This window comes from Elaeis guineensis, chromosome 9, assembly GCF_000442705.2.
Source record: "Elaeis guineensis isolate ETL-2024a chromosome 9, EG11, whole genome shotgun sequence".
NCBI classification, from domain to species: domain Eukaryota; kingdom Viridiplantae; phylum Streptophyta; class Magnoliopsida; order Arecales; family Arecaceae; genus Elaeis; species Elaeis guineensis.
This window is the reverse complement of record NC_026001.2, coordinates 19,785,129-19,797,675: the sequence shown is the minus strand read 5'-3', so window position 1 is coordinate 19,797,675 and position 12,547 is coordinate 19,785,129. Positions and strand designations below refer to the sequence as shown.

Genomic DNA, 12,547 nt, shown 5'->3' with positions numbered 1-12,547 from the left:
GAATACGAGGATGAATCTGACACATCTATGAATCTTACTCCACGTGCGAGGTTATTTGTAGCTGCATTATATCTTGAACGACCTTATGGAGTCCGTCGTCTGTATGAAATTATATCGTCATGGGTTCTACCAGCTCGTACGCCGTGATCTCTATCCTGTGTGGCGTGTGTAAATTGAGACTCATCAGTGGATAGAAGACCATCAACCGGCTACGTCTTCTTTCCTTTGATCCCTCCATGATCATTAGATCCATAAGTAGTTGAAGAACTATCATCACTGCTGTCTGGTGTCTGAAGCTAAGTGAACCGAATGCTCACTCTCTACTGAAGCTGCAACTGTCTTTTTTTTTCTTTTATCTGTGTTAGTAGCTGTCTGCCCTCTCATCATGCTTTGGCTGCCTAGGCTGTGGGATTGGATGCTGTGGCATATCGGCTGGAGGTCTATGTGGAATATTGCTCTTGCCCATTGAGAGGCGTCCACTCCAATCTCACTAGCAACAAAACTGGCAGGTCGTGGAGGCGATCCTGGCGCATCAAGCTCTGGCTCCTGCTGCTGACTCATAATCCATTCGATCATCGGATTTTCATCTTTATCAACAAAATCACTCGTAGTCGGATCTGAGTACTTCAGCTGAACTTCCTCCTTAATGCATTTGAGCCTCAGCCTCAAATTATAGTACACATACACAAGATCATTGAGGTGTTTCTATTTTAGATGGTTCCTCTGCTTGCTGTGGATAAGGGCAAAGATTGATCAGTTGCGCTCATATCCATTCAATGAAACCGTCTGGGAGAGGATCTTGATGGCAAGATCTTTCAAATTTCATGCGGATCCACCAAAATGCACCCACCATTCAGCTACAAAATCATTAAAATTTAGCAAAATCAAAAAGAAGATTGAATACGTCAATATGATAATAGATTTATTAATATATATATATGGATTCATCTTTGATTTACTTCGGATCGCTACATTACTTTCAAATGATTCTGTGTCCTCCCTAAATATTTTCATTTGTAAAAAAAATATTTATTATAAAATCTTAGTTGTTGAAGATACAGCTAAGTAAATAAACATCATGGAACTTAACTTATTCAAGACACATAGCTGTGATATCTGGATCGGGCTCTATCTTGTTTATTATATTTCGTAGGACGGACAAAAGCTCTTCATCCATGCCAATATCAGGTATGGAGTACTGAAATCTCGGATTTAGATAATAAGCTGCACATAGATTTTCATAATTGATTAAATTTATTTATACAAATTTTGAAACAGTTTTTGATTTGCTGCTTACCTACTAAATGTAATTCCTTACCCATTTGATAGCTCCATCGATGGTCGATGATCCTGATGTACTCATTGTCATACTGTGGGTCTGCCATCTTGATTTGTTCCTTTGTTCTCTCCATCATATAATATAAGAAGCCCATCTGGAGAAATCGCTCACCATCCATGGCCCGAAGCACTTCATATAGAGGCTTGATAGCCATCACTATCTTCTCGACCCGCTACCAGAATGATTGTCCCGTCACTAAACTCTCCACATTGCTCCCCTCAGTGCCTGTCCGGGCATATCTGCTTTGTTGCCACTCAGGACCAACAAACATCTGATGTAGGTATATTTTCTTTTCAAATCAGACTATCAAGTGCTATATAATTAGTAGCAAATCGTGTGACATCTGATCTCAATATATCACCCCAGCAAACTGCTGCATCAATGATAGGACCCATGTATGGTTGTAGATGAATCTAATGATGCTCTGTGCTGACTCCACTACCTTCTGCATCCTACAAATTTTTTCAATATCCATCGACATCAGATCGATATAATGTGCAACATACGGGGTTCAAAAAAAATGCGGTCGTTGCTCCAATATCTCCCCCGCAGCCTTATACTGTGGTCCGTTATCTGTAATAACCTGCACGACATTCCACCGCCTTACCTGATCAATCACCTCCATCAATTTGAGGATGTAGCTGGCATCGTGCATCTCAGCTGAAGCATCAACAGACTTGTGAAAAAATGTTCTTTCATCATAATATGTCAAGAAGTTGATGATGCTTCGTCTAATAGGACCAGTTCAATCATCACACATCACAGTCAATCTATATACCAGCCACTTGCTTTGATATGAGCAATCTATTTTTCAAGATCCTTCTTATTCTGATCAAGAAGCTCACCATGGATATTCTTTGATCCTGGAGGATCTACATCTGGACCGACGTCCTGTATAGATGAAATGGTAGAGCGATAATATGGGTTGTCTGCTGCATTCACTGAGATGTGACTGAAGTAAAATCAAGATCTAATAGCTCGCCACATATTCTTCTTGGTTTTCTTCAACATAGCATCAATCCTCTGTTGCTTAAAATCTCTACTAGGAAATGCGTATGGATTGAAGTCGTGGATAGTGGTTTTTATTGGAACCTCTCTAGAGGACTTCTTTTTACTGTCAAATGCTCCCAACATGGATGTAAGATGGTTAGTGCCTCTACTGGTAGGCTCTCTAATCGAGGGTGTCCTAAATCGTGACTCAAATTCTGCTGCAGTGCTTCCTGAGCCTGATTCGTCCTCATAAGCTGACGGTCCAAATCGAGCCCTATGTCTGGCTACCTTCTCTAGCTGCCACTGATTATCTAAGCTCGTTCTAATGGCAGCATCGATCTGTGCTTGCTCATTATCTGGAACCGATCCTTCTTCTGACTGCTTAGAGTGATAAGAAGGTGGCTCTGCTGCTCGATGATCCACCTTTGCCTTCTTCATCAAATTTTTTTTCTTCACTGCTTTAAAATCTACGAAGTGTTTCTTCATTAATTGATGGACCTTTTGTGGATACTTACGGCACATAGCTCGATCTAGATAGCCGCCAGCTAAATATTGCTTCAATCGTGTAACTCCTCCTCCCTTGAATTCTATGCTACACCATTTACATCTCCAATGATGTCGATTTGAAAGCATCTCTCCATGCTCGCAACCAATATCACGTTCTAGATTCTTTTTTTTCTTGATGGATCCATTCCTGAAAATTAATGAGCGCATCACTTCAATAATTACGTAAAAATGATAGATTTTGTTTACCTAAGTTTTCTATATTTTTTAAATTATTTATTTATTTTTTAAAAATATTTAAAATAAAATATATTAAAAATTTAAAAAATTATGAAAAAATAATTTGATTTTAGATCCATGTAGAATCTTACGATGGATGCTACATATAATTTTCTTAGATGGTGGACATGTATGAAATACTTTTTTTTTTTCAAATTTAGGCTTAGGCCACTACGCGCAACATGCATTAAAATGTTGATAAATGGGCATCAAATTTATGTCAAAAGTAGCTTGCAAGTCCCTAAACAATAATCTGATTTTACAGTTATTTTGTGAAATTTATATTTTTTAATTTTTATTTTAAAAATATATTTTTAATTTAAAAAATTATATACTTAAGAAAAATTAATGATTTTAGTGTCATTATGTAGATCATCCATAGATCTATAACATATATTAAAATTATGTCAAAAAAAAAATTGACCTGGTTTCCCTTTGTTTTTTCATTTTTCATGATTTTTTCAAAAAAAAAAGAGAGGAAGAGAGGAAAGAGAGCATGGTTTTGAGAAACATATCTTAAAAAGGTTTAATCCAAGCATTCCTTGAGGTTTTCTATGCCTTTCGGTGTTAGGGAGTAAGAAATGGAGAGAGAGACGCAGAGAAACAAAGAAGAAGTCGAAAGACTTCTTCTCTGTCTCAAATTATATTGAAAGAAGGCCGAATCGGACGGTTCGGCTTGGTAAAGCTGCATACTGCCCGGTTCACATTGAAACCATCCAGTTCAGGGCCGAACCAGGTGGTTCGCTCTCTCTCTCTTTTTTTTTCTTTGGTTTGGTGCCGAAAACTAGGGCCAAACTGACCTGGTTCAGCGCCAATCCGGTTCGGTATGCCTTGAACCGGGCGGTTCCATCCGGTTTTGAAAACCATGGGCTTATCTTTATAGAAACTAGATTTGTTACATGTATGGTTTTTTGGTTCTCCAGTCATATTCTTTATGCTTGACTCATATTTCAATTTTGACATTTATTTTATATTTTAAAAATATTTGGAAGTTATTAGAAATATAGTACAATCTCTGATCTGATCCACGATCTGATTTGATACTGCCCACTATGATTTACAACTTGATCTGATCTTAACATGGGTGGCAGTAATTGTGGTATGTTGAAGTGGACCAATTTTGGGGTTAAGAGTTAAAGTTTACAGTCTGTCCAATCTTGGTAAATCCATTTTTACATGTTAGGAAGCTTACTTATGGCAAATTATTAATTAGATGAGTAGATAATTCACTGCATATTAGTCATTGCTGCTGATATGCCCTTTCTGCTGTGGACGGCATTGTAGAAAATGTTATAACGTAGCTTTTGCTTCACTCTTGGCCTGCTCAACCTTACAATGTTGACCTTGTGAAGCACTAGTAAAACTGTTATATCTTTGACTTTCTTCTCTTTCCTTGCCTCAACTTATTTATGTGCCTTTAGTTTTCTCATGCATATGAGAACTCTATCTTTAACTAATTTCTCATGATTAAATGACGATTCCTAAGTACATTTGAGAATCATATAATCTGTTTCCATTTCTTTAATGGGTTTAAGGCTTACCGATCTTGATCATGCTAGCTACCACTTGATCTTAAAAGCTTAAGTTGTTAGGAAATGGGTTGACAACTTATATTAGGCTTAATGCTCCTCACATGTGGCATGGGCCATGCACGTGGAGGGACAAATAAGTTGTGAAGTGAAATGTGTCAAGATGACTACTGGGTTAATTAATTATATAGATAATTTTCTTGGAGCATATTTGACCCATGACCTCCAGCAACGTTAGCTCTGATATCCCATTAACTTACTGCTTGATGCCAAACACTTAAGCTGTTGGGGAGTTGGTCAACAATGTATATCAGGTTTAATATATCATGGTTAGCACAATGGAAGTGAAATATTTTGATATTCACCAAACGATTGTCTCCATATTATTTCCTTTCGTACTTGTAGAAGAATAACCATGCTGTTTTCCTAAACTATGTCTCAATAAATTCTTATCACTTGTATATATCCTAGAATTCATGCACCTCAGTGATGCTCCAACAATATGTCTGTTTTTGCACTTTGCAATAGTAAATAATAATTCATAGTCCTCTGTTGAACTTTGGTTTTTCTTAATGATTTAACTACAAATAAGTAAAAAGTCATCTTTTAAAAGCATAAAATTTGTTCACAATGTGGTATATTTGGTCGGATCTAATAACTGTTGTTGTTTTGCCATATTAATCTACATAATGTCTTAGTAGGACTAGGTATCACTGCAGTCAAATTCTGATTATATTTAGTAAGCATCCTTAGTTTTCGTGTATTTGGTTTCTTGCTTGCTTGCACATAAATATCCCAAGAGACATCTCTTTTGGTTGCATGAAAGTTTTGAAAAATTCACCAATGAGTTATTTTGCACTGTTCAGGTTCTTTGTTTAGTTGCCATGGAGAAGCCTGTATCTCTCAAGCCAGAGCACATTCGAGATGAGAAAGTGAAGGTTCCAAAGTTCATTTGCTATTACAGATAGCAATTATTCAACTTACATCTATCTGCGATTTACCAGATAACATAACTATTTTGCTTTGTACAAATGACAACATGGACAATGAAGAATGTTGTCTTTTTTCCATGTCCTCTTCATACCACATTTAGCCATGATACTCAGCACCTTGTATAATTGTTTATATCAAATATCAGGTTCTTCAATCAGTCCTACCCATAAAATACGAAGAGGTTGTTCTTGGACAATATGAGGGCTACAGAGATGACCCAACGGTTTCTGACAGCTCCAACACCCCAACCTTTGCAACTGTAGTTTTAAGGATACACAATGAAAGATGGGAAGGTTTGTAAATTTTAGAACAAACTTTCTTAGCACACATTTAGTTCTAAGTTTATTGGACTTTATCCATTTAATAATATTTCCATGGTCATCTTTTAGATTTTGTGTATAGATCACTAGAATCTAATAATTCTGGCTGTATATATTTTTATGAAATCCATGACTAGGCAACTATCCAGAATTATGTAGCTCTCAATATTGTGCTTGTCATTATTTTTCACCAGTGCTTATAAAGAACATGCATTGCAGGTGTCCCTTTTATACTCAAGGCAGGAAAAGCTTTGAATTCAAGGAAAGCAGAAATTCGTGTGCAATTCAAGGATGTTCCTGGTGACATCTTTAAATGTATGGCTCTTTGCATATACTGTTTACTCGGATGGCCTCTATCAGCTTTGTTACATTATTTATTTGGAAGTTGTCTTGATTACTTTGAGCATCTAGCAATAATAATAAACAACCTAGGAAAACTAGGATTTGCGAAATTTTTCATGCAAAGTTGCTAGTTTTACTGAAATTAAAGCAAGTTTGCAGCACCAGCATACCTTACAGATTTATGGTAACGCAGAACAATGTTGTAGTGCACTGATTCCACTTATGATTTGGTTATTTAGAAGCAAAATCTTGATGGGAGAAATGCAGTGGCATCTTGATGTTGCTACTTCACGAAGATATTTTTGTCCTATAGGACCATGCATCGAGTTCTATTTCTGCCTCTATTCTATGACGTACCATTCGACAACTTTGTCCATCTACCTCTTAATCAATGCACCAATCTCTTTCCTAGACATGCTGACCTTGGGTGTGACTTTTGTGATTTCTGTTAACTAACCAATTGACCCAAAAGTTTAAGGTGATAGGGAAAGGTTCAATGATGTATATCAGGCTTAACGCATCCCCTCACGTGCAGCCTAGACCAGGCATGTGGAGGGACAGGAATGACTGAAATGAGTCAAGACTATAATGGAGGGGATTCGAACTTGTGGCCTCTAACCTCTGCTTTGATAGCATGTTGACCAACCGATTGAACCTGCATGCTTAAGCTGATAGGGAAAGTGTCAACAGTGTTTGCAGGCTCAGCACCTCTATGATCATACTAATTCATGGTTCTAATATTTTATATATTGTGAACTTCTTTGCACAAGTTCATTTCTAGGTCTTTGTCTAGTCATTTACCTGTGCTTGCATGTTTTGGATCCAACTGTGCAGCTCTCTTTATTATTCTTGAATTCCTTGCTTTAACTTTCAAGCACTGGGCCTTTACTTGATCTACTGCTTATCCTATTTTTGTATGATATTGTGATTCTTTTCCTTGTTAGTGTTCCTATCAAAAACCTTTTTTCTTGCTACTTCCTGCACATGCATGGTGTATGAGTTCATATTTCTCATCTATGTCATCAGTTATCTTCTCCACCCTAGATGCTGGTGAAGATGCTTAATCCTCTAATGGTCTACTCATTCTCACCCAGAGCACTAATCCTTCCCATCCACTGTGCAACATTTAGAGTGGCATGAAGAGCAAGGGCGTTTAGTTTCTCTTTAACACTAGGGACCTTCATTCCACTCTAGTGGAAAAAGATGCCTAATAGCTGTGAGTGGGTTTCAAATGAAAGTCTAATCTACCGTTAGAGTCTTCTCTTAGTGCTCATGTCTTTACATGATTTTGGTATTAATTACAATGACCTTCACCTTTATTGTCATGATTGCTTCTATGGGCATTCATATTGTCAATTTATTTATGACTAATCTCTCTTTATTAGACATGGATGTTGCTTTTTATTTTTCATGTTGAGTTGTTTAAACGTACCCTTTGACATTACAAATCCTTGTAACATCTTTATGATGCTGTGAGCCAAAATGAAGTCATTTTGCCTTCGGAAAATGCTTCATTTAAGCGGTTACTCATGTATGGCTTAGCTATCATTTTTATGCTTTTGATGATGGTTACTTTCTTTAGGCTTAAGTTCATTCCTTGAGATGTTTCCTTCAGATTTCTAATTTTGAATACTAGAAGTGATCAATGAAGATATTTAAGAATTCAGATTCCAACAGGACGTCCCACGGGACATCAGGACGGGATACCATTCCATGTGTCGAGATAGGGCTTTTCCACTAACGTCTTAGCATCCTAATCGGGACACTTTGGGACATCCTCTGTCCCAAGTGTCGGGACGGGATAGGACAGCGGTGCATCCCGTTCCATGAAAAAATTAAGACAGCTCCATCCCACAGGATTTAAAACCTTGAAGATAGTGGATCAATGGTGTGCTAGTACAACACTCATACCACTGGTTCTGCAATCAAGTTTCATGTTTAGCCAAGTTTTAAATATGGAAAGCCTCTGCAGGTCATAATCACATATTCTTAGCTAATAGGGATTTTTAGCATCTCTCTCTTAGACTTATATTTATGTTGTTTACATTAGTGTTATTCACTTAAATTATGTGACCAAGGATTTAAAACCGGGGTGTGGACCATGCTGATCATTGGCTTGGTACACTACCATAGTACCCGGGATGTAAGGGTTAGAACAGGCTGGTAAGAGGGCAATACGTATGAGCAAAAGAAGGGAAAGGTATATTGAGTGGTATGATATTGCATGGTTTGAGGTGAGAGATCATCATGCAATCTAGGGGCTTATCGATGATATCTGGTATTGCCATATTGGTCCCTACCTAATATGGTGCCGATATGGGTTATACTCCAATCCTTGAAAAATGCATACATAACCAGAATTCAACTATTTAGAATGATTTTAATTTACAAATTAAATCAAAATTGTTGTTATATTGTTAAAATTGTCCATTTTGAGACAACTTGATGATCTAAGTATGAAATTTACTTCCAAGACTCGAATTTTTGTTTCTCCTCATTTTACAAAATGTAGAACATGTTTGGTAATGCGGATTCCAATTTACATATTCCAGTATCAGTTGTGCATCAATCGAAATAACTAAGGCTTCATACTTACATAAATACATTTGGTGTATGCACATGTGGAGTTTAGTGATCACCTTTGAACTATGCTGTATCTCGATGAAAATACTTCATATAAGAGATGGTGAATCATAATAATGTTACTCATGTGCCAATTGTGCATGCACATAATGAAGATGCTGCTAAATATATGCCTGTTAAGTTATTCTGATTCTTTACCCATTTTTTAAACCTAAGAAATTGATTAGTGCCTGTCAAGTTATTCTGATTCTTTACCCATTTTTTGAAACCTAAGAAATTGATTAGCGCTACATTTAGTGGATACCTACCTGTCTCTAGTCTGATCAGTATCTTGGTCTCTTTTCTTTATTGATTATTTTTTATTGTCTATATAAGTTTTAGTTTAGTAGTTTTAGTATTAATTGTGGTTCATATTTTACAAAGGCAAAAAGCAAGGCAGAAATGAATTTGTCATACGCCTGCAGCCGTCTGAGGCCATGTATATGAAATTAACAGTAAGTCTTCAATTGCTTTGTATTTTCTAATTTTATTTCATCATCATCATCATGCCAATATATTCTTTATGCATCTCATGATCATTGTACTGTACTGCCCACCCATAGATACCATATCGATTCTAGATATTTGAATCCTTGATTGAATGATTTAATAGGAAAGAAATTGATTTCAAGGTTTGAAAGTATGCTTTACAAATTTTAAGATATTTTCAAGGGAAAAAGGAGCAGTTTATGGAGTAGACTTGGTGTCGTAAATAACAGATTTGCAAGATTTGAGCTCAGACTTGTGAAATTTAAATTTGAATCAGATTTCAGGGTGTCAAGATCCAAAACCCCCAAAGTATATACCTATTAATCCTTCACTTATAGATTTCATAGAATAATCACCTTTTTGTGCATATTTCTGTGGATCTATTGTGAATTTTCAGATCTTTTCTAAGAAAATTTTGCACATTATCCTGAAAGACATGGATTTGTTAATCTTTTCTAATTTCTTCACAAGTTCACATCATTACATGTTGGATTATCATCAAATGATTGATGGTAATTTATGCTACAAAATAATGTCAAATATGCATTTTGTCAATTTTTCATTGAAAATTATTAATGACTACATGCAAAGATTCCAAATAATATAATATGCTTAAAAAGATGTTTAATAAATTTTCTGCCAGTGCTTTAGCCATCTTTGTTCTTATAATTCTTGTTTTTATTTTTTTTTCTAATTTATAATTGATATTGCCAAAACTTTTTGGAACCAAAATTGAGTTAGGATGTTGATAACATGTTACTAAAAGTATAAGATGGCCATTTGGAAATAAAGGAAGTCAGCTATTATAGAGTTAACAAGATAACTAAACCCTGCCAATGGAGAAGATTACAAGGAAAAGATTGAGAATTGTACCTTCATGGATGTGTTGTGAAATTATTGTAAGATATAGCGAACTAAATTACTTGATCGTATGTTTACCATATTTTGATATACTTGAAAATCTGTATAGGATGGCATGCTAAAGCTTAATGTTAGATAACCAAGCCTCTTGCATTAAAAAAGTGTTTGAATCATATATATCTTCTAAGGATATGTTGATGAGACTGATGATGATTAAAAACAAATTATAGCGACAAATTCTGGCTATGGTTATGCTAGACCCAAGCAGTTTTTGGATATTTGAAGGGCATATTGAATGGAATCCAAACTTCCGTAAATAAAGAGAATTTTGATTGACCCCTCCTAATGTTTTGACATGCATAAAATTCTAAATTTATCCTGCAGGTCAAGAAACCTGGACTGGACATGTCAACCATACAGAGTGAACTAGATTTATCTTATGGGCTACGATATCAAGGTGTCACTATTCCAGAGGCATATGAACGGTTAATCTTGGACACGTACGTATTGCTTATGTTTCTCGCCATTTGGCATTGTGTATGGTTAATATTTCCTATCTGCATTTGTAACATGAATATAGCTTATGACATGTTAATCTTGGTTGTAGTCCTCAAATTCTTGTTTATTAGTTGACTACTAACAATTTTATATCTCTTTCTTCGATAAGCTAATGACTGTTGCCTAAAAATATTTTTTTATCCTTGAGTCAGTATGTCATAAGACATGGATGTACAAATTTTCTCGTGCAATGGACATAGAATCATAAATAAATAATAGACTAGCTATTACTAATTTGGGACTTAAATACATTTTGGGTATTTCTCAAGTTTAGGGGGTGGCTATGGGTTTGGTCTGGTTGGGTTCAGGTTGGGTTAAACTGAGTTCAGGAGAAAACTCTTGATCCATACTTGACCCCTTTATAACTAGCTTGAAAAGTATAACCTATATTTAACCTGTTTATTTTATAAACACATATGCACAAATTTGCACTTATCAATTGTACATATAACTAAAAAATAAAACAAAACATGGTATTCCAAGATCACAAGCAACAAAATCAAATTTAATTTCAAATACATCTTCATCATTACAAAAAGTGCAAAAATTTCGGATATATGATAGTCATAAAACTAGTTAAAGGTAAAACTAGCTAAAATACAATCACTTATCCTAACCCCTGGTGGCCCATCCTATCCATTACGCTGTAACTTTTTTTAAGTGAACTAAACGATTTTAAAGAAAGAATTAAAGAACTACCAACTATATTAGATCTGGGAGCCAGTTGGTTCCTGATAGGATCATCTTCGGATGACCTATCGCGTCCAAGGGCTAAACTGTGCCCACCCATTTATAATCCGGTTGATCTCAGGTTGACCTGGAACAGACTGACTGAGAAAAAAGTGCCACCCAAATCCATTTGTTTCGAGTGGGCTCTTGCAGGTTGGTGGGTCCATTTTGCCACACATACTCAAAAATTAAGATTTCATTGTTTTAATTTTATACCCAAATATTACTTAAACCCAAAAGTCATGTGAGAAAACTCTTTGTGCATTAGTCTCTAAGACACATTACTAACACCTAGCTCTTCAATAGACTAATTTATTTTCAAGGTTTGCACACAAAGATGTTTATATGCATGTTTCTAGCTATAGGTTTATTTTGTTACAATTAGTGTCTGACCAAACACTATCAATGGTATTCTATCCGTACTTCATAAGCTTTAATTCTGTTTTATTAATCTCCTTAATAGCTGTTCTATAAAAATGGGAAACTCATATAGCTTATGTTGTAAAGTTTTAAGGCTTATGACTGCAATTCTAGCCTTACAAAATTGGAGTTTTTAGCTCTAAGATGAGATGTCACTGCTATCAGGATGACTATAGAAAATTTCGAGATGCTTGTGATACAGATTGTTTTGTGATGTTTCCTTGACTCTAATTTGTGTCTAGATGCTTATCCCTGCACACGTGCATGTTTTTGTGTGTACATTTGTAGGTTTAGGTGTGTGTCAATGTTGGTACGTGTGCGGACATGCGCGAGCTTGCTTGTATGTGCATGTGTAGTGTATGATGTGCATGGGTGTGTCTATGCTTGTGCTTGTACAGGGACTGTAAAAGTGGATAACGTAGCATTGCTTTGGAAATTGTACATTTGTTGAAGTAATAGAACTAGTGGTACAAGACTAGCAGTAGACTTAAGAGTTAAGAGTGCGAGATCTGTTGAGGTTAACCCAGAATAAATTAGAAAAAAGGGTCTAGCAAAGACTGCTACCATTTTGG

General features: G+C 35.9%; 1 protein-coding gene and 1 pseudogene across 2 annotated transcripts in view; one reads left to right on the top strand and one right to left on the bottom strand.

Annotated features, from left to right (window-relative positions):
• The window catches only part of LOC105051357 (glucose-6-phosphate 1-dehydrogenase, cytoplasmic isoform), a 31,014-nt gene that overhangs the window by 15,873 nt on the left and 2,594 nt on the right, over positions 1-12,547 (top strand). For both annotated transcript variants that reach the window (XM_073243761.1, XM_010931742.4), the window contains exons 10-14: positions 5,508-5,579; positions 5,780-5,927; positions 6,174-6,269; positions 9,303-9,373; positions 10,653-10,768. In XM_073243761.1, coding sequence (XP_073099862.1) covers positions 5,508-5,579; positions 5,780-5,927; positions 6,174-6,269; positions 9,303-9,373; positions 10,653-10,768 — 503 coding nt within the window. The remainder of the gene's footprint in view (positions 1-5,507; positions 5,580-5,779; positions 5,928-6,173; positions 6,270-9,302; positions 9,374-10,652; positions 10,769-12,547) is intronic.
• LOC140851609 (uncharacterized) lies at positions 706-1,493 on the bottom strand (annotated as a pseudogene).